General features: G+C 46.1%; 1 protein-coding gene and 1 long non-coding RNA gene across 2 annotated transcripts; one reads left to right on the plus strand and one right to left on the minus strand.

Moving 5' to 3' along the window:
* Positions 1-490: 490 nt before the first annotated feature.
* Positions 491-2,088, minus strand: LOC140420569 (uncharacterized). The gene is made up of 2 exons (XR_011946451.1): positions 1,960-2,088; positions 491-856 (listed from the first exon to the last, which is right to left on the minus strand). It is a non-coding gene; the product is annotated as an uncharacterized lncRNA (long non-coding RNA).
* Positions 2,089-2,193: 105 nt separating this feature from the next.
* LOC140420570 (uncharacterized) lies at positions 2,194-16,129 on the plus strand. Its single transcript, XM_072504567.1, has 2 exons — positions 2,194-2,305; positions 6,588-16,129. The coding sequence occupies exon 2, from the start codon at positions 6,949-6,951 to the stop codon at positions 8,374-8,376; it is 1,428 nt and encodes a 475-aa protein (XP_072360668.1). The 5' UTR covers positions 2,194-2,305; positions 6,588-6,948; the 3' UTR covers positions 8,377-16,129.
* Positions 16,130-18,702: the final 2,573 nt, after the last annotated feature.

Raw genomic sequence — 18,702 nt, forward strand, 5'->3', positions numbered from 1 at the left:
TATATCACAATCACCCAGATTCAAATAGGTCTGTTTAATACAGAACAGGATTAAACCCAGTGTCCAATATTACAGGTGTCTGTGGCTGTTTGATGCCTGGTTTCATTGTACAGCTGACAAGCCCACAGCTTCAGTGAACTCGTCTACCCAGAGTCTGTTTCTAAACCCTCATCACAACATAATACCTGGTTAGCTATTTATATATGGTCAGCCTGGCTGGACAGCTAACACAAAGCTCAACCAGAAACTATGGTTCTTCTTTCAACTGATTCCAGCTCCGACATGCGGTCACAGCATCTCCAGCCTTCAGCTCTGTTACTGGGCTGTTATTGACATGAGCAAGAGAGAGACAGCAAGTTGCCTGAGGCTTAAATGGGAAGTTGAAACTTGTGACTCAAAACCAACTGTGTAAGATCTCTGAAAAGATCAGGAATTTTAAAAGATAAATTCTAAACCCAGTGAACAAATTAATGAGTCATAAGACAAAAACTTCAGGTTTTATGACTTTACTGCAACAAACTAGAAGCAACAATGCCTAAACACTATTTTTATAGGGAACGTATCCCTTAAACTACAAATAGAATGTAGCCCTTTTACTTTTAAGACAATCAAAAATCACACTCCATGGTTACGTCGCTGAATTGTCACTCAATTCTCCTGGAAGCAGCCCAATGTGATTCTTCGTTCCTGTGTTTACTTCCATTCTGTTCCTTTTCCTGATTGGCAATCCTTAACCCCAGAAGTGTCTTTTGCAGTGATGGTTCTCCTGATGATATTCAGGTCCCCATAAACCAAGTGACTCCTCCAAATCCTGAAGTGGCGTTAGGTTTTTTTCTGCAAATCTTCATCTAATATCCTGTAAAAGGAATTTACAAATGGAAATTGAGAACAGGCAATTCTAGTTTCCATCCAACACACTCTCCCTCCATTCTCACTCTGCTGTAATATTCATCCTCCTAATTCTCTAAAGGTGCTGATTCAGGCTGACTGACAGATCCCTGCTCCCCGTCTTGGAGAGGCCTGAAAATCTCCATGCAGACTGCCAGACAGAAATATGTCTATGTTACTGAACTCAAAATGTGTGGAACATACAGACTGGATTCACTTCCTTTCTCTTCAGCTGCTGCAAGTCACCAATAACCCCTCAGAATGAGGAAAGATATGGAAAGATAAAGTAGACTTGGAGCGGCTGCTGCCTCTTGTGGGGCATTCCAGAACAAGAGTTAATAGTCTTACGATAAGCGGTAGCAAATTCAAAAGTTTAAATTAAAAAATATTTTTTTTAAGAGTACCCAATTATTTTTTTTTCCAATTAAGGGGCAATTTAGTGTGACCAATCCACCTACTCTGCACATCTTTGGGTTGTGGGGGTGAAACCTACACCTACACGGGGAGAAACTGCAAATTCCACACAGTGACCCGGGGCCGGGATCGAACCCAGATCCTCAGCGCCGTAGGCAGCAGTGCTAACCATTGGGCCACAGTGCTGCCCTATTCAAAGCAGAGTTGAAGAGAAGCTGCTTCTCCCAAGGGCTGTGAGTCTGTGGAATTCACGATCCCAGAGTGCGGTGGAGCTGGGACACTGAGTAAATTTAGGGAGAAGTTAGACAGATTTTTAATTGGGTTGAAGGGTTCTGAAGAACTCGCAGGACGGTGGAGAAAAGGCCAGGATGAGATCAGCGATGATCGAATGGCGGAGCAGACTCGATGGGCTAAATGGCCTAACTGTTCTTATATCATATGAACTTCTGAAAGGGGCAGACATTGATTTGCTCCCAGATGTTGCCAGGAGGAGGACGTTTTAGTTTTAGTCTGAAACCCATTGTTCAACCTCCACATTGTGACATCACAAAGGTGCTCATCCTCTAAATCAGCCAATAGGAATCCACTCGCTCCGTGGTGACGTCACTGCATTAGTGCGCACACGCCGGCGCGCGGACACGCGAGCACCGCCCCCACCCTCTGTTCCGTCTCCCCCACCACATCCTCGAGAGGGTTTCCAGCAACCGGCTGACAGTTCCGGCCTTCGGTGATCTCCCCCTTCCCTGATCCGGGACTGCGCATGTCTCAGTGAGAGGGACTGCGGCGCATGCGTAGATGAGCTCACTTCCGCTGACCTGACCTCTCAGGTGTTCACCAATGGGAAGAGTTGGAGGACCGGAAAGACACTGCCCCTCCGCCAATCAAAGCTCCCCCATTGTCTCGATGCGAAAGCTGCACATGGCGGTTTCTGCGGAGCAAAGCTGTTGTTCCCCCCAACCCTGAATAAGTTTGAGCTGCAGACAGACTCCTGTCTCCAACATCTGTGAGTAAAACACTTTATTTCCTCCTCCTTTCCATTTCTTTTCTCATTCTCACCTTCAATTGGTCACTTGCAGCAACTGAAGGGAAAGGAAGTGAATCCAGGGAGGGTGCAGACTCTGCAAAGGTTGGCCCAGGTCTCGCTCTCTCTCTCAAAGACGTTGACGTCCTTTGCTCCCTCAGCTTGACACATTTATTTGTCTGGGTAAAAGGATGGTCTCTTTCCTAATGTTCACAATTAAAGGGCTGGTTTCCCCAGGAAATGGCTGACATTTAAGGGGTCAGTAAACAGGCTAAATCCAACTCAGCCAATTACTTCCCTGTCGGAATACTCTCCATCATCAGCAAAGTAATGGAAGGGGTCATCAAGGGTCCTATTAAGTGGCACTTATTCTGCAATAACCTGCTCCTGGACGCTCAGTTTGGGTTCCGCCAGGGCCACTCAGCTCCTGACCTCATTACAGCCTTGGTTCAAACTTGGACAAAAGAGCTGAATGCCAGAAATGAGGTGAGAGTGACTCCTCTTGACATCAAGGCAGCATTTGACTGAGTATGGCATCAAGGAGCCCCAGCTAAACTGGAGTCAATGGGAATCGGGGGATAATTCTTCACTGGTTGGATTTATACCTGGCACAAAGGAAGATGGTTGTGGTGATTGGAGGTCAGTCATCTCAGCTCCAGGAGTTCCTCAGGGCAGTATCCTAGGCCCAACCATCTTCAGCTGCTTCATCAATGATCTCCCTTCCATCATAAGGTGAGAAATGGTGATGTTTCTGGATCCGCGGGAGAAAGCTCACACTGTCCACCCTATCTAACCCCCTGATCATTTTGTATGCCTCTATTAAGTCTCCTATTAACCACCTTCTCTCTTAACGAAAACAACCTCAAGTCCATCAGCCTTTCCTCATAAGATTTTCCCTCCATACCAGGCAACATCCTGGTAAATCTCCTCTGCACCCGCTCCAAAGCTTCCACATTCTTCCTATAATGCGGTGACCAGAACTGTACGCAATACTCCAAATGCGGCCGTACCAGAGTTTTGTACAGCTGCAACATGACCTCATGACTCCGGAACTCAATACCTCTACCAATAAAGGCCAACACTCCATAGGCCTTCTTCACAACCCTATCAACCTGGGTGCCAACTTTCAGGGATCTATGTACATGGACACCGAGATCCCTCTGCTCATCCACACTTCCAAGAACTTTACCATTAGCCAAATATTCCGCATTCCTGTTATTCCTTCCAAAGTGAATCACCTCACACTTCTCTACATTAAACTCCATTTGCCACCTCTCAGCCCAGCTCTGCAGCTTATCTATGTCCCTCTGTAACCTGCAACATCCTTCCGCCCTGTCGACAACACCACCGACTTTAGTGTCGTCTGCAAAATTACTCACCCACCCTTCTGCGCCCTCCTCTAGGTCATTTATAAAAATTACAAACAGCAACGGCCCCAGAACAGATCCTTGTGGTACGCCACTTGTAACTGAACTCCATTCTGAACATTTCCCATCAACCACCACCCTCTGTCTTCTTTCAGCTAGCCAATGTCTGATCCACATCTCTAAATCACCCTCAATCCCCAGCCTCCGTATTTTCTGCAATAGCCTACCGTGGGGAACCTTATCAAACGCTTTACTGAAATCCACATACACCACATCAACTGCTCTACCCTCGTCTACCTGTTCAGTCACCTTCTCAAAGAACTCGATAAGGTTTGTGAGGCATGATCTACCCTTCACAAAGCCATGCTGACTATCCCTAATCATATTATTACTATCTAGATGATTATAAATCTTGTCTCTTAAAATCCCCTCCAAGACTTTACCCACAACAGACGTGAGGCTCACTGGTCTATAGTTGCAGGGGTTGTCTCTACTCCCCTTGAACAAAGGAACCACATTTGCTATCCTCCAGTCCTCTGGCACTATTCCTGTAGCCAATGATGACATAAAAATCAAAGCCAAAGGCTCAGCAATCTCTTCCCTGGCTTCCCAGAGAATCCTAGGATAAATCCCATCAGGCCCCGGGACTTATCTATTTTCAGCCTGTCCAGAATTGCCAACACCTCTTCCCTACGTACCTCAATGCCATCTATTCTAATAGCCTGGGTCTCAGCATTCTCCTCCACAACATTCTCTTTTTCCTGAGTGAATACTGACGAAAAATATTCATTTAGTATCTCGCCTATCTCTTTAGACTCCACACACAACTTCCTGTCCTTGACTGGCCCTACTCTGACCCCAGTCATTCTTTTATTCCTGACATACCTATAGAAAGCTTTTGGGTTTTCCTTGATCCTCCCTGCCAAATACTTCTCATGTCTCCTCCTTGCTCATCGTAGATCTCTCTTTAGATCCTTCCTCGCTACCTTGTAACTATCAAGCGCCCCAACTGAAACTTCACACCTCATCTTCACATTGGCCTCCTTCTTCCTCTTAACAAGAGATTCCACTTCTTTGGTAAACCACGGTTCCCTCGCTCGACGCCTTCCTCCCTGCCTGACCGGTACGTACTTATCAAGAACATGCAGTAGCTGTTCCTTGAACAAGCTTCACATATCCAGTGTGCCTAACACTGGCAGCCTATTTCTCCAACCTATCCCCCCCCCCCAAGTCATGTCTAATGGCATCATAATTGCCCTTCCCCATGCCTCCTGATGCCCCAAAGCCTGTCCAGCAGACATCTACAAGCACAAGTCAGGAGTGTAATGGAATACACTCCACTTTGCTGGATGAGTGCAGCTCCAACAACACACAAGAAGCTTGACTCTATCCGGACAAAGCAGCCTAATTGATTGCATCGCCTTCCACAAACATTCAAACCTTCCACCACCGACAAACAGTAGCAGCCGTGTATACCATTTACAAGATACACTGCAGTAACTCCGAAAGGTTCCTCAGACAGCACCTTCCAAACCCACAACCACTACCATCTGGAAGGACAAGAGCAGCAGAAACCTGGGAAGCCCACCACCTGGAAGTTCTCCTCCAAGTTATTCACCACCTTGACTTGGAAATATATTGCCATTCCTTCACTGTCCCTGGGGCAACATCCTGGAATTCCCTCCCTAACAGCACAGGGGATGTAGGGCAGCATGGTGGAGCAGTGGTTAGCGCTGCTGCCTCACGGCTCCGAGGTCCGAGGCTCCATCCCGGCTCTGGGTCACTGTCCGTGTGGAGTTTGTACATTCTCCCCGTGTTTGCTTGCGTTCACTCCCACAACCCAAAGATGTGCAGGGTAGCTGGATTGGTGACGCTAAATTGCCCCATAATTGTAAAAAATGAATTAGGTACTCTAAATTTATAAAAAAACAAATGAAAAAAAAAACAGCACAGGGGATGTACCTACACCTCAAGGACTGCAGCAGTTCAAGAAGGCAGCTCACCCCTACTTCGGAAGGGCAACTGGGGATGGGCAATAAATGCTGGCCTGACCAGCATTGTCCACATCCCCTAAATTAATTTTTTAAAATTTAATATCGGACAGAAATATGTCTAGTGTTATATGGTACGTATTATATATATTATTGATGGTTCTGTAATAAAATACATGTATTACTATTTCTAGTTTTGTAATATAGTACTGTACCTACATTATATATTTCCAGTCATACAGTCATTGCAGCACTGACAGAATCCATTTGGGAACTCGAGTCAATGCTGACTCTCTGTACAGCAATCCAGTCAGTCCCATTCCCCCTCGATATCCCTGTTCCCCTGCAAGTTTATTTTCTTCAAGTGACCATCCTATTTTATTTTAAATTATTGATCACCTGGACTTCCACAACCCTTGTGGGCAGTGAGTTCCCTGTCATGACCACTCCATGACTAAATAAAATTCTTCCTCAGAATTTCCCTATCTCTAATCAGTAAATGTACTTATATGGAGATTCTCTACTCTTGTACAGGTTTTAGTGAGTTTAGATTTGTTGATCAGCACCTTCAGGAAAATTGGGAGGGAAAGTAAGTGAATACAATCTGTATATTACACACATTTTTCATCCAGTAATATAGATATATATCTGTCTGGCAGCCTGCATGAAGATTTTCAGGTCTGGAGGAAACAGTGAGCTTGGATCTGTCAATCAGCCTGAATCAGTACCTTCAGGAGAATTGGGAGGGTGAATATTAGATCCAGCAGAGTGAGAATGGAGGGAGAGTGTGTGGGATTGAGATTTCGAGCATTTCAGGGAAAGAGAGAGGAAAGAATGTTCGATAGAAACTAGAATTGTTTGTTCTGAATTTCTATCCTGTACTGATATTGTAAAATCTGTTTGCAGGCAGTTCGATCGAGAGGAGTTTGAGGCCGATATCTCAAACTAAATATCACATCAAGAACTGATTGAGTCACTCAATTCTTGGGATCATCGGCCTGAGAATCTAGAAGGAGAAATGTTTGTCTATTCTGACTGCTTCACGAGATTTTAAACAACAGTGTGTCTGGAAAAGCACTGAGACACACACACACACACCCGTATGAGACTGTTATAGAGCACTGACTGTGGAAAGAGCTTCAACCAGTGACACAGCCTGAAAACATACTACACCATTCACAGCAGGGAGAGACTGTGCAGGTGTTCTGTGTGTGGACAAGGCTTCAACTGATCGTCAAACGCGGTGAGACGTAAGATCACCCGGATCATGGCGAAACCATGGAAATGTGAGGATTGTGGGAGGGGATTTAGAGCCCCACACGAGCTGGCAACGCATCAACGCAGTCACCCTGGCGAGAGGCCTTTCACCTGCTCTCGGTGTGAAAAGGGATTCGCTCACATTGGCACCCTGCAGAGACACGAACTAATTCACACTGCGGACAGACCGTTCACCTGCTCTGACTGTGGGAAGGGATTCCCTCAGTTATCCCAGCTGCAGACACACCAGCGGGTTCACACTGGGGAGAGACCGTTCACCTGCTCTCAGTGTGAAAAGGGATTCACTCAAATTGGCAACCTGCATACACACCAGCGAGTTCACACTGGAGAGAGGCCTTTCACCTGCTCTCAGTGTGAAAAGGGATTCGCTCACAATAGCGCCCTGCAAAGACACAAACTAATTCACACTGCGGAGAGACCGTTCACCTGCTCTGACTGTGGGAAGGGATTCATTCGGTTATCCCAACTGCAGACACACCAGCGAGTTCACACTGGGGAGTGGCCTTTCACCTGCTCTTGGTGTGAAAAGGGATTCGCTCACATTGGCACCCTGCAGAGACACAAACTAATTCACACTGTGGAGAGACCGTTCACCTGCTCTGACTCTGGGAAGGGATTCCCTCGGTTATCCCAGCTGCAGACACACCAGCGGGTTCACACTGGAGAGAGGCCTTTCACCTGCTCTCAGTGTGAAAAGGGATTCGCTCAAATTGGCAGCCTGCGGAAACACGACCGAATTCACACTGGAGAGAGGCCTTTCACCTGCCCTCAGTGTGAAAAGAGATTCAATGACATTGGCAACCTGCAGAAACACGAACGAGTTCACACTGGGGAGAGGCCGTTCACCTGCTCTGACTGTGGGAAGGGATACACTCGGTTACACCACCTGCAGAGACACCAGCGAGTTCACACTGGAGAGAGACCTTTCACCTGCATTCAGTGTGAAAAGGGATTCACTGACAATGCCAGCCTACGGAAACACGAACGAGTTCACACCGGGGATTATCCATTCAACTGCACTGTGTGTGATAAGGGATTCACTGATATTGGTAACCTTCGGAGACACGAACGAGTTCACACCGGGGAGAGGCCATTCATCTGCACTGTGTGTGATATGGGATTCGCTCAATTATCCAGCCTGCTGAAACACAATGCCACTCACACCAAGAGCAGGCCCTTTAAATGCCCTGACTGCAGGCGGGGTTTCAAAAGCTCTCAGCGACTGATGTCCCACCAGCGCGTTCACTCTGAGGAGAGACCGTTCAGCTGCTCTCACTGCACAAAGAGCTTTAGATCCCCATCCAACCTGATGAAACACGAGCGAAGTCACACCGGGGAGAGCCCGTTCACCTCTCCGACTGGGAAAAGATTCACTCGGTCATCACTTGCTGAGCCACAATGTCACTCACAGCAATGAGAGATCCTTTAAATGCTCCGACTGTGGGAGTGGGTTTAAAAGCTCTCAGGTACTGATGTCCCACCAGCACATTCACACTGAGGAGAGACCGTTCAGCTGCTCTCACTGCACAAAGAGATTTGAAACATCAATCACGTTGTGGAGACACCAGCAAGTTCACACTGGAAAGAAGCCATTCACCTGCTCTCACTGTGGGGAGGGATTCACTCAGTCGTCCAACATGCTGAGACACCAAAGGGTTCACAAGTGATGTCGGGTTAGATTCTGCTGTTATTCCTGCTGTTAATTACATCCAGGACTGAACCTGGAGTGGGTGGAGGGGTTTGTCTCCTCGTCAACTCCTGGTGCTCGGATGTGGCGACCCTGGCGAACTACTGCTCCCCTGACCTGGAATACCCGACTGTGAAGTACCGTTCATACTACCTTCCACGGAGTTCACTTCTGCCATCATCATGGCGGTCTACATCCCACCCCAGCCGGAAGTGAAGACGCCGCTTGATGAATTGTACACCGCTATAAATAACAATGAAGCAGAATACCCGGAGGCCTTGTTCATCGTGGCCGGAGACTTCAACCAGGCCAACCTCGAGTGTACTGCCAAAATTCCACCAACACCTCTCCTGTCCCAACAGGGGCCCCAACATCCTTGACCACTGCCACACAAACATCAAGGGCGCCTGATGATCCATCCACTGGCTGCACTTCGGAAAATCGGACCACAAGACGGTGCTCCTTCTCCCGGCGTACAAGCAGAAACCTAAGCGGGAGAATCCGGTTAAGAAATGCTGGTCTGAGGCAACAGAAGAGCTCCTGTGCGACTGGTCCATATTCAAGAACTCGGCAGCTAACCTAAACGAGTATGCCAGCACCATCACAGACTTCATCAGCAAGTGTGTGGAAGATTGTGTGTCAAAGAAGGTAGTACGTACGTTACCCAACCCGAACCCATGGTTTAATCGGGAGATTCAAGGCCACGTCTGAGGCGTTCAAGTCAGGCAACCCTGACCTATACAAAATAAAATCTAGGTACGACTTCTGCAAAGCCAACAGGGTTGCCAAGAGACAACAGAAGAGTTGTCCAGACTGAGCTAGAATCATGGACTCTCATCGATTGTGGCAAGGCTTAAACAACATAATGCGCTAAGCTGAGTAGGATCTTTAGCAACAGCGCACCCCTTCCCGACAAACTCTAGCATTCTATGCTTATTTCGAGCAGGAAACCAACAAACCTTTGTCATCTGCCCCAGCAGCCTTGGGCACACCCGTGCCCACCGTCACAGCCTCCAAAGTCAGATTGGCCTTCTTGAAAGTGAAGCCTCGGAAAGCGGCGGGTCCTGACGGAGTCCCTGCCACGCACCCAGATCCTGCGCGGACCAACTGGCAGGTGTGTTCGCGGACATCCTCAACCTCTCCCTACTCGGTTCTGAGATTCCCACCTGCTTCAAGAAGACCACTATCATACCGGTGCCAAAGAAGAACCAGGCAACGTGCCTCAATGAATACCATTCGATGGCCTTGACATCGATCATTATGGAATGCTTAGACCACAGCTGGAGTAATGTGTGCAGTTTTACTCCCCTGACCTTAGGAAAGATATTGCCACAGAGGAACAGCAACAAAGTTTCACCAGACTTGTTCCGGGTTTGGCAGGACTGTCCCCTGAAGAGAGATTGGGGAAACTAGGCCTCTTTTCTCTAGAGTTTCAAGGAATGAGAGGGGATTTCATTGAAACTTACAAAATCCATAAAGGAATAGACCGGGTGGGTGCAGGTGAGATGTTTCCCCGAGTTGGAGAGTCTGGAACCAGGGGACACAATTTCAAACTAAGGGAGAAGTCACTTAATACGGGTCTCGGAGGAGACATTTCTTTACTCCGAGGGTTGTGAATCTTTGGAATTCTCGACCCCAGAGGGCTGTGGAAGCTCAGACACTGGGAGTGTTTAAAGCAGCGACTGGCAGATTTCTGTTTCTTTGTTTAATAAATTATGTTTTTCTAATTAAGGGACAGTGAGCGTGGCCAATTCACCAATGCTGCAAAAACAAACAAAAAACAAAAATGTACAGCACAGGAACAGGCCCTTCAGCCCTCCAAGCCCGTGCCGACCATGCTGCCCGACTAAACTACAATCTTCTACACTTCCTGGGTCCGTATCCCTCTATTCCCATCCTATTCATGTATTTGTAAGATGCCCCTTAAATGTCACTATCGTCCCTGCTTCCACCACCTCCTCCGGTAGCGAGTTCCAGGCACCCACTACCCTCTGCGTAAAAAACTTGCCTCGTACATCTACTCTCAACCTTGCCCCTCTCACCTTAAACCTATGCCCCCTAGTAATTGACCCCTCTACCTTGGGGAAAAGCCTCTGACTATCCACTCTGTCTATGCCCCTCATAATTTTGTAGACCTCTATCAGGTCGCCCCTCAACCTCCTTCGTTCCAGTGAGAACAAACCGAGTTTATTCAACCGCTCCTCATAGCTAATGCCCTCCATACCAGGCAACATTCTGGTAAATCTCTTCTGCACCCTCTCTAAAGCCTCCACATCCTTCTGGTAGTGTGGCGACCAGAATTGAACACTATACTCCAAGTGTGGCCTAACTAAGGTTCTATACAGCTGCAACATGACTTGCCAATTCTTATACTCAATGCCCCGGCCAATGAAGGCAAGCATGCCGTATGCCTTCTTGACTACCTTCTCCACCTGTGTTACCCCTTTCAGTGACCTGTGGACCTGTACTCCTAGATCTCTTTGACTTTCAACACCCTTGAGGGTTCTACCATTCACTGTATATTCCTTACCTGCATTAGACCTTCCAAAATGCATTACCTCACATTTGTCCGGATTAAACTCCATCTGCCATCTCTCCGCCCAAGTCTCCAAACAATCTAAATCCTGCTGTATCCTCTGACAGTCCTCATCGCTATCCGCAATTCCACCAACCTTTGTGTCGTCTGCAAACTTACTAATCAGACCAGTTAAATTTTCCTCCAAATCATTTATATATACTACAAAGAGCAAAGGTCCCAGCACTGATCCCTGTGGAACACCACTGGTCACAGCCCTCCAATTAGAAAAGCATCCTTCCATTGCTACTCTCTGCCTACTATGACCTAGCCAGTTCTGTATCCACCTTGCCAGCTCACCCCTGATCCCGTGTGACTTCACCTTTTGTACTAGTCTACCATGAGGGACCTTGTCAAAGGCCTTACTGAAGTCCATATAGACAAGATCCACTGCCCTACCTGCATCAATCATCTTAGTGACCTCCTCGAAAAACTCTATCAAGTTAGTGAGACACGACCTCCCCTTCACAAAACCATGCTGCCTCTCACTAATACGTCTATTTGCTTCTAAATGGGAGTAGATCCTGTCTCGAAGAATTCTCTCCAGTAATTTCCCTACCACTGAAGTAAGGCTCACCGGCCTGTAGTTCCCTGGATTATCCTTGCTACCCTTCTTAAACAGAGGAACAACATTGGCTATTCTCCAGTCCTCCGGGACATCCCCTGAAGACAGTGAGGATCCAAAGATTTCTGTCAAGGCCTCCTCAATTTCCTCCTTCAGTATTCTGGGGTAGATCCCATCAGGCCCTGGGGACTTATCTACCTTAATATTTTTCAAGACATCCAACACCTCGTCTTTTTGGATCTCAATGTGACCCAGGCTATCTACACACCCTTCTCCAGACTCAACATCTACCAATTTCTTCTCTTTGGTGAATACTGATGCAAAGTATTCATTTAGTACCTCGCCCATTTCCTCTGGCTCCACACATAGATTCCCTTGCCTATCCTTCAGTGGGCCAACCCTTTCCCTGGCTACCCTCTTGCTTTTTATGTACGTGTAAAAAGCCTTGGGATTTTCCTTAACCCTATTTGCCAATGACTTTTCGTGATCCCTTCTAGCCCTCCTGACTCCTTGCTTAAGTTCCTTCCTACTTTCCACGCAGGCTTTGTCTGTTCCCAGCCTTTTAGCCCTGACAAAAGCCTCCTTTTTCTTTTTGACGAGGCCTACAATATCTCTCGTTATCCAAGGTTCCCGAAAATTGCCGTATATATCCTTCTTCCTCACAGGAACATGCCGGTCCTGAATTCCTTTCAACTGACACTTGAAAGCCTCCCACGTGTCAGATGTTGATTTGCCCTCAAACATCCGCCCCCAATCTATGTTCTTCAGTTCCCGCCTAATATTGTTATAATTAGCCTTCCCCCAATTTAGCACATTCATCCTAGGACCACTCTTATCCTTGTCCACCAGTACTTTAAAACTTACTGAATTGTGGTCACTGTTACCGAAATGCTCCCCTACTGAAACATCTACCACCTGGCCGGGCTCATTTCCCAATACCAGGTCCAGTACCGCCCCGTCCCTAGTTGGACTGTCTACATATTGTTTTAAGAAGCCCTCCTGGATGCTCCTTACAAACTCCGCCCCGTCTAAGCCCCTGGCACTAAGTGAGTCCCAGTCAATATTGGGGAAGTTGAAGTCTCCCATCACCACAACCCTGTTGTTTTTACTCTTTTTTCCAAAATCTGTCTACCTATCTGCTCCTCTATCTCCCGCTGGCTGTTGGGAGGCCTGTAGTAAACCCCCCAACATTGTGACTGCACCCTTCTTATTCCTGATCTCTACCCATATAGCCTCACTGCCCTCTGAGGTGTCCTCCCGCAGTACAGCTGTGATATTCTCCCGAACCAGTAGCGCAACTCCGCCTCCCCTTTTACATCCCCCTCTATCCCGCCTGAAACATCTAAATCCTGGAACGTTTAGCTGCCAATCCTGCCCTTCCCTCAACCAGGTCTCTGTAATGGCAACAACATCATAGTTCCAAGTACTAATCCAAGCTCTAAGTTCATCTGCCTTACCCGTAATACTTCTTGCATTAAAACATATGCACTTCAGGCCACCAGACCCGCTGTGTTCAGCAACTTCTCCCTGTCTGCTCTGCCTCAGAGCCCCACTGTCCCTATTCCCTCATTCTCCCTCAATGCTCTCACCTTCTGACCTATTGCTCCCGTGCATCAAGTTCGGTTGTGGATCTGAGACCAAAAAGGCACTAGGAGAATGTGCAAACTCCACATTGACAGTGACCCGGGGACAGGATTGAACTCAGGTTCTTGGTGCTGTGAGGCAACAGTGCTAACCACTGGGCCACCATGCCACCCAACTGACAGATTTCTAAATATCAATAACACAAATGGATATGGAGATAGTGTGGGGGGAAAAGACATTGAATCATACAATCATAGAATTTACGGTGCAGAAGGAGGCCATTCGGCCCATTGAGTCTGCACTGGGTCTTGGAAAGAGCACCCTACTTACGTCCACACCCCCACCCTATCCCAGTAACCCCACCCAACCTTTTTTGGACACTGAGGGAAATTAAGCATGGCCAATTCACCTAACCTGCACAGCTTTGGACTGTGGGAGGAAACCGGAGCACCCGGAGGAAACCCACGCACACACGGGGAGAAAGTGCAAACTCTGCGCAAACTCTGCACAGACAGTGACCCAAGCTGGGAATCGAACGTGGGACCCAGGAGCTGTGAAGCAACTGTGCTAACCACTGTGCTACCGTGAAGTGGATGATCAGCCACGATCATATTGAATGGCGGCACAGGCTCGATGGGCTGAATGGCCATGTTGCCAGAAGAAGAAAAAGGTTTCTGATCTGAATAGTAAGAGATTGTAGAGCTCTAAGACTCCGAGGGATCTGGGTGTCCAAGAGCATGAATCACAAAAAGGGAATTGAATACAAAAGAAGGGAGGTTATGCTTCAGTTATACAGGACATTGATGAGTCCACATCTGGAGCACTGTGTACAGTATTGCTCTCATTTAAGAAATGATGTCAATGTGTTGGTAGCAGTTCAGAGAAGGTTTACTGGACTCATACCTGGAATTGGAGGCTGGGCTTATGAGGAATGATTGGACAGGCTGGGCTTGTGTCCGATGGATTGAATTGATTTGATTGAACCGTATCAGATCCTGAGGGGCCTTGACAGGGTGGATGTGGAAAGGATGTTTCCTCTTGTGGGAGAATCTAGAAATTGGAGTCGCTTTAAAAGTAACAACTTGCCCATTTAAGGCAGAGAACTTCTTTCTCTCAGGGTTGTGAGTCTTTGGAACTCTTCCTCAAAGGGCAGTGGAAGCAGAGTCTTTGAATATTTTGAAGACTGAGTTGAATAGATTCTTGATAAGCAAGGGGGTGAAAGGTTATCGGGGGGAATGTGGAGTTGAAGTTACAATCAGATCAACTTATTAAATGGTGGAGCAGGCTCGAGGGGCCTACTCCTGCTCCTAATTCGTATGTTATCACATCCTTCATAATAGATTGTAGCATTTTCCCTCCGACTGATGTAAGGTTAATGGGTCTGTGGTTCTCCGTTTTCTCTCTCCCTCCTTAAATAGTGGGGTTACATTTACCACCTTCCAATCTGCAGGAACCATTCCAGAATCTATAGAATTTTGAAAGATGATCACCAATGTATCCACTATCACTACAGCCACCTCTTTCAACACTCTGGGATGTGGAGCAGCAGCTTTTGGGGATTTATTAACTTTCAATCCCATTAATTTCTCCAGTACTACTTTTTCACTGATACTAATCTCTTTCAGTTCCTCGTGTTCACTGGTCTCTTGGTTCTCTCGTGTTTTTGGGACGATTTCTGTATCCTCCTCCATGAGACAGACACACATTGTTTAGTTTCTTTGTCATTTCCTTATTCCTCATTTTAAACTCTCCTGTCTCTGCCTGGAATGGACCCACAATGGTCTTTGCGAATCTTTCCCTTTTCATATTTTACAGGAACTTTTCCAGTCAGTTTTTATGTTGCTAGCCAGTTTGCTCTCATATTCAATTTTCTCTTTATGAGTTTCTTGATCCTCCTTTCCTGAATTCTAAAACAAGTTTCCAATCCTCGGGGTTCCACTTATATTGGCAACTATGTGCGATGAGATCTCTTATTTTATCTTCAAAAATTAGCCCAAGATCTGGTTGATTGGAGGTGTCCAAAAATGCAACTTTATTGCTAATTATCCACCTTGATTCTCTTACTTAAAAATAAATCAAAATTCAGATGAAATAATACATCAAAACATAATAAAGAGAGTTGCACAAAAACATAAGACAATATTAGGAAATCAATAGATGGTTAAGAATTTCTTAAAGCATGAATACAGAACAAACTTTAGTCATGAAACTTTATTCTTAAATAAATTCTTATCAATGGTCTAACCCCTTATTGGTTTCAAATTCTCAGCTGAGGCTTCCTGATTTATTCAAATAACTCTCTTGTCACTTGGAGCATGATTTGTTATCCAGGCATTGGTCATTACTTAAGATTCATTAATGTCTATCAAATTAATTAAATGTCTACATGCTCCCGCCACATGTACCAATCCTCTGAAGATAAGGCGTTCTGCATCAACCTTGTTTGTCGCTAAGGCTTTGCTACATTTTGTAAATGTTTCTGTTGCTAAGGCTGCGATACTTTTTCATTACTAGATGTATTTGTAGAACAATGGTTTATTCATTACGAGGGCTTTTATGCAACTTTTCTAGAAACCGTGTTAGATTCTGACATATTAAGTTGCTGTACAGCAATTCTCATATTATTATCTGAAACAATGACTATGCCTTGTGGATATTCTATTTTCTGTCTGTATGTATACTGAATTTAAAGAATTATACTGCATTGATTCTTCAAGGTACCAATAAATCAGTGAAGCAATAAATCTGTAATCGATTAATGAGCCTCTTGGAATCTTTAATTTTTCTTGTTAGTCACGGTTGCGTCACTTTTCCTGTTGGATTTTTGTTTCTTAAAGGAATCTATATTTTATGTAAATATGTGATAATTCCTTAAATGCGACTGCCTGTGTATCATTACACATTTTATTGTAAGTTCCCAATCAACTTGGCCCTCATAGCTTGACCGTTTCCTTCTGAGACAGAACCATGTAACCACCAAAGCCTATCTTTATCTGAACTGCATGCTTTGGGGTTCCAAACAGAAACAGGAACTATCTGTCATCTACCTTCCAAACACCCTTTCACTCTGTGATCCTTGTGAAATTTGAAGCCAAGTATTTGCCACAAGGCTCAAGAGCATCAGCCCACTGGAGGCAAAGTCGTGAGACCGGCCAGTCCAGCAGAACGAAACCCTCCGACCCTCCCCATTGACCAACTGACAGAATGAACACAATGCTGTTCTGGGTGTAATTGAGAGTAGCAACAATAACAGCAGAATCCAACCCCTGTAATCACTTGTGACCTTGTTGGTGTCTCAGCAGGTACAAGGAAACACAGAATCCCTTCCCACATTGAGTGCAGGTGAATGCTCACTCCCCGGGGTGAACTGGCTGATGTCTCCGCAGGGTGGATAAATGTCTGAATCCCTTCCCACACTGAGAGCAGGTGAACGGCTTCTCCTCCGTGTGAATGCGCCGATGAGCTTCCAGTGCAGATGGGGCTTTGAATCCCTTCCCACAGTCCCGGCATTTCCACTGTTTCTCCGTGTTTTGGATCTCCTTGTGTCTCTCCAGGTTAGACAATTGAAGCCTTACTCATACAGAGAACACGTGTACAGTCCCTCCCCACTGTGAAGCTCTGTAACTGGTTGAAGCTCTTTCCACAGTCAGTGCTCTGGAACACTCTCACTCGGGTGTGTGTGTGTCCCAAAGAATCAAGTGACTGTCAGATCAAGATGTGATGTTTGGGATTTCTGAACGTAATACCTCCTTTTCTAATATCCTGGAAAAACAATTTACAAAATACATCACTGCAAATACAGGATAGAAACTCAGAACAGACAGTTCTAGTTTCTCTGGAACATTCTTCCCTCCCTTATTCCCCAAAAGCTGTAAATCTCCATCCCACACACACTCCCTCCATTCACTATCTAATATTCACCCTCCCAATTCTCCTGAAGGTGCTGATTCAGGCTGATTGACAGATCCCTGCTCACTGCTTCCTGTCCTGGACACAGAGATCATAACAAATAGGAGCTGCAGTCGACCATTTGGCCCATTAAACTTGCTCAACCCTTTATTTGTCGTATGAGGAACGGTTGAGGACTCTGGGTCTGTACTCGTTGGAGTTTAGAAGGATCAGGGGGGGATCTTATTGAATCTTACAGGATACTGCGAGGCCTGGATAGAGTGGACATGGGGAGGATGTTTCCACTTGTAGGAAAAACTGGAACCAGAAGACAAAATCACAGACTAAAGGGAGGATCCTTTAAAACAAATGTGAGGAGGAATTTTTTCAGCCAGAGGGTGGTAAATCTGTGCAACTCTTTGCCCCATTTGAGCTTTCCTCATTTGGGAAGGCCCACGTGCCTCGGACACCAAAGACATGGCCGGTAGCGACAAGCCCCGCCATCAAGGTAACGGATTTAATTGGACATTATCGATCAAGGCTAAATCACTGAGTGTCTTTAAGACAGAGATAGATAGATTCTTGATTAATAAGGGGATCAGAGGTTATGGGGAGAAGGCAGGAGAATGGGGATGAGAAAATATCAGCCATGATTGAATGGCGGAGCAGACTCGATGGGCCGAGTGGCCTAATTCAGCACCTGTGTCTTATTCGTGTCACAAGTAGGCTTACATTAACGTTGCAATGAAGTTACTCTGAAAATTAAGGTTGAACCTATCCAACCTTGGCTCCCTTACAGAATTGAAATCCGCACCACCCCCTCCCATAATCAGCTGGTGAGATTTGACCATTTTGAAGGCAGTGCTGGATAGATTCTTGAGAAGCAAGGGAGTGAAAGGTTATCGGGGGGTCGATGGGAATGTGGAGTTGAGGTTACAATCAGATCAGCTGTGAACTTATTGAGGGAGCTGCTCCACAGTTTGGTTGTGGGATGCAGAATGTATTGATCCCATAACCCGACTCATTCCACTTCCCTTTCTCTTTCCTCTTTTTCGGAGGTCATGTTTGGCTGATCCCACATGCTATTTACACTTCTGAACCTTTTGGTGTTTGCTGCTACACGAAATCGGGCTGCCCTAAAATGTGGCCTCTTCAGTGAACCTCTGAGCACCCGGGACAAAACCGAATAGAACCGACCCCGCTAAAATTCGGCCGGTTAAGAAAGCCTCAATCACTGTATTAAGTTGATCTTTTCTCTCCACCTTGCTGCAACGTAACATTATATTCTGCAGTCTCTCCTTCCTTCCCTATTTACGGTATGCATTGTTTGTACTGCATGCAAGAAACAATACTTTTCACTGTATCCTAATACACGTGACAATAATAAATCAAATCAAATCAAAAAAACTACATTTACATCATGATCAAAACATATACACAAAAA

Source organism: Scyliorhinus torazame, chromosome 5, assembly GCF_047496885.1.
Source record: "Scyliorhinus torazame isolate Kashiwa2021f chromosome 5, sScyTor2.1, whole genome shotgun sequence".
Lineage (NCBI taxonomy): Eukaryota > Metazoa > Chordata > Chondrichthyes > Carcharhiniformes > Scyliorhinidae > Scyliorhinus > Scyliorhinus torazame.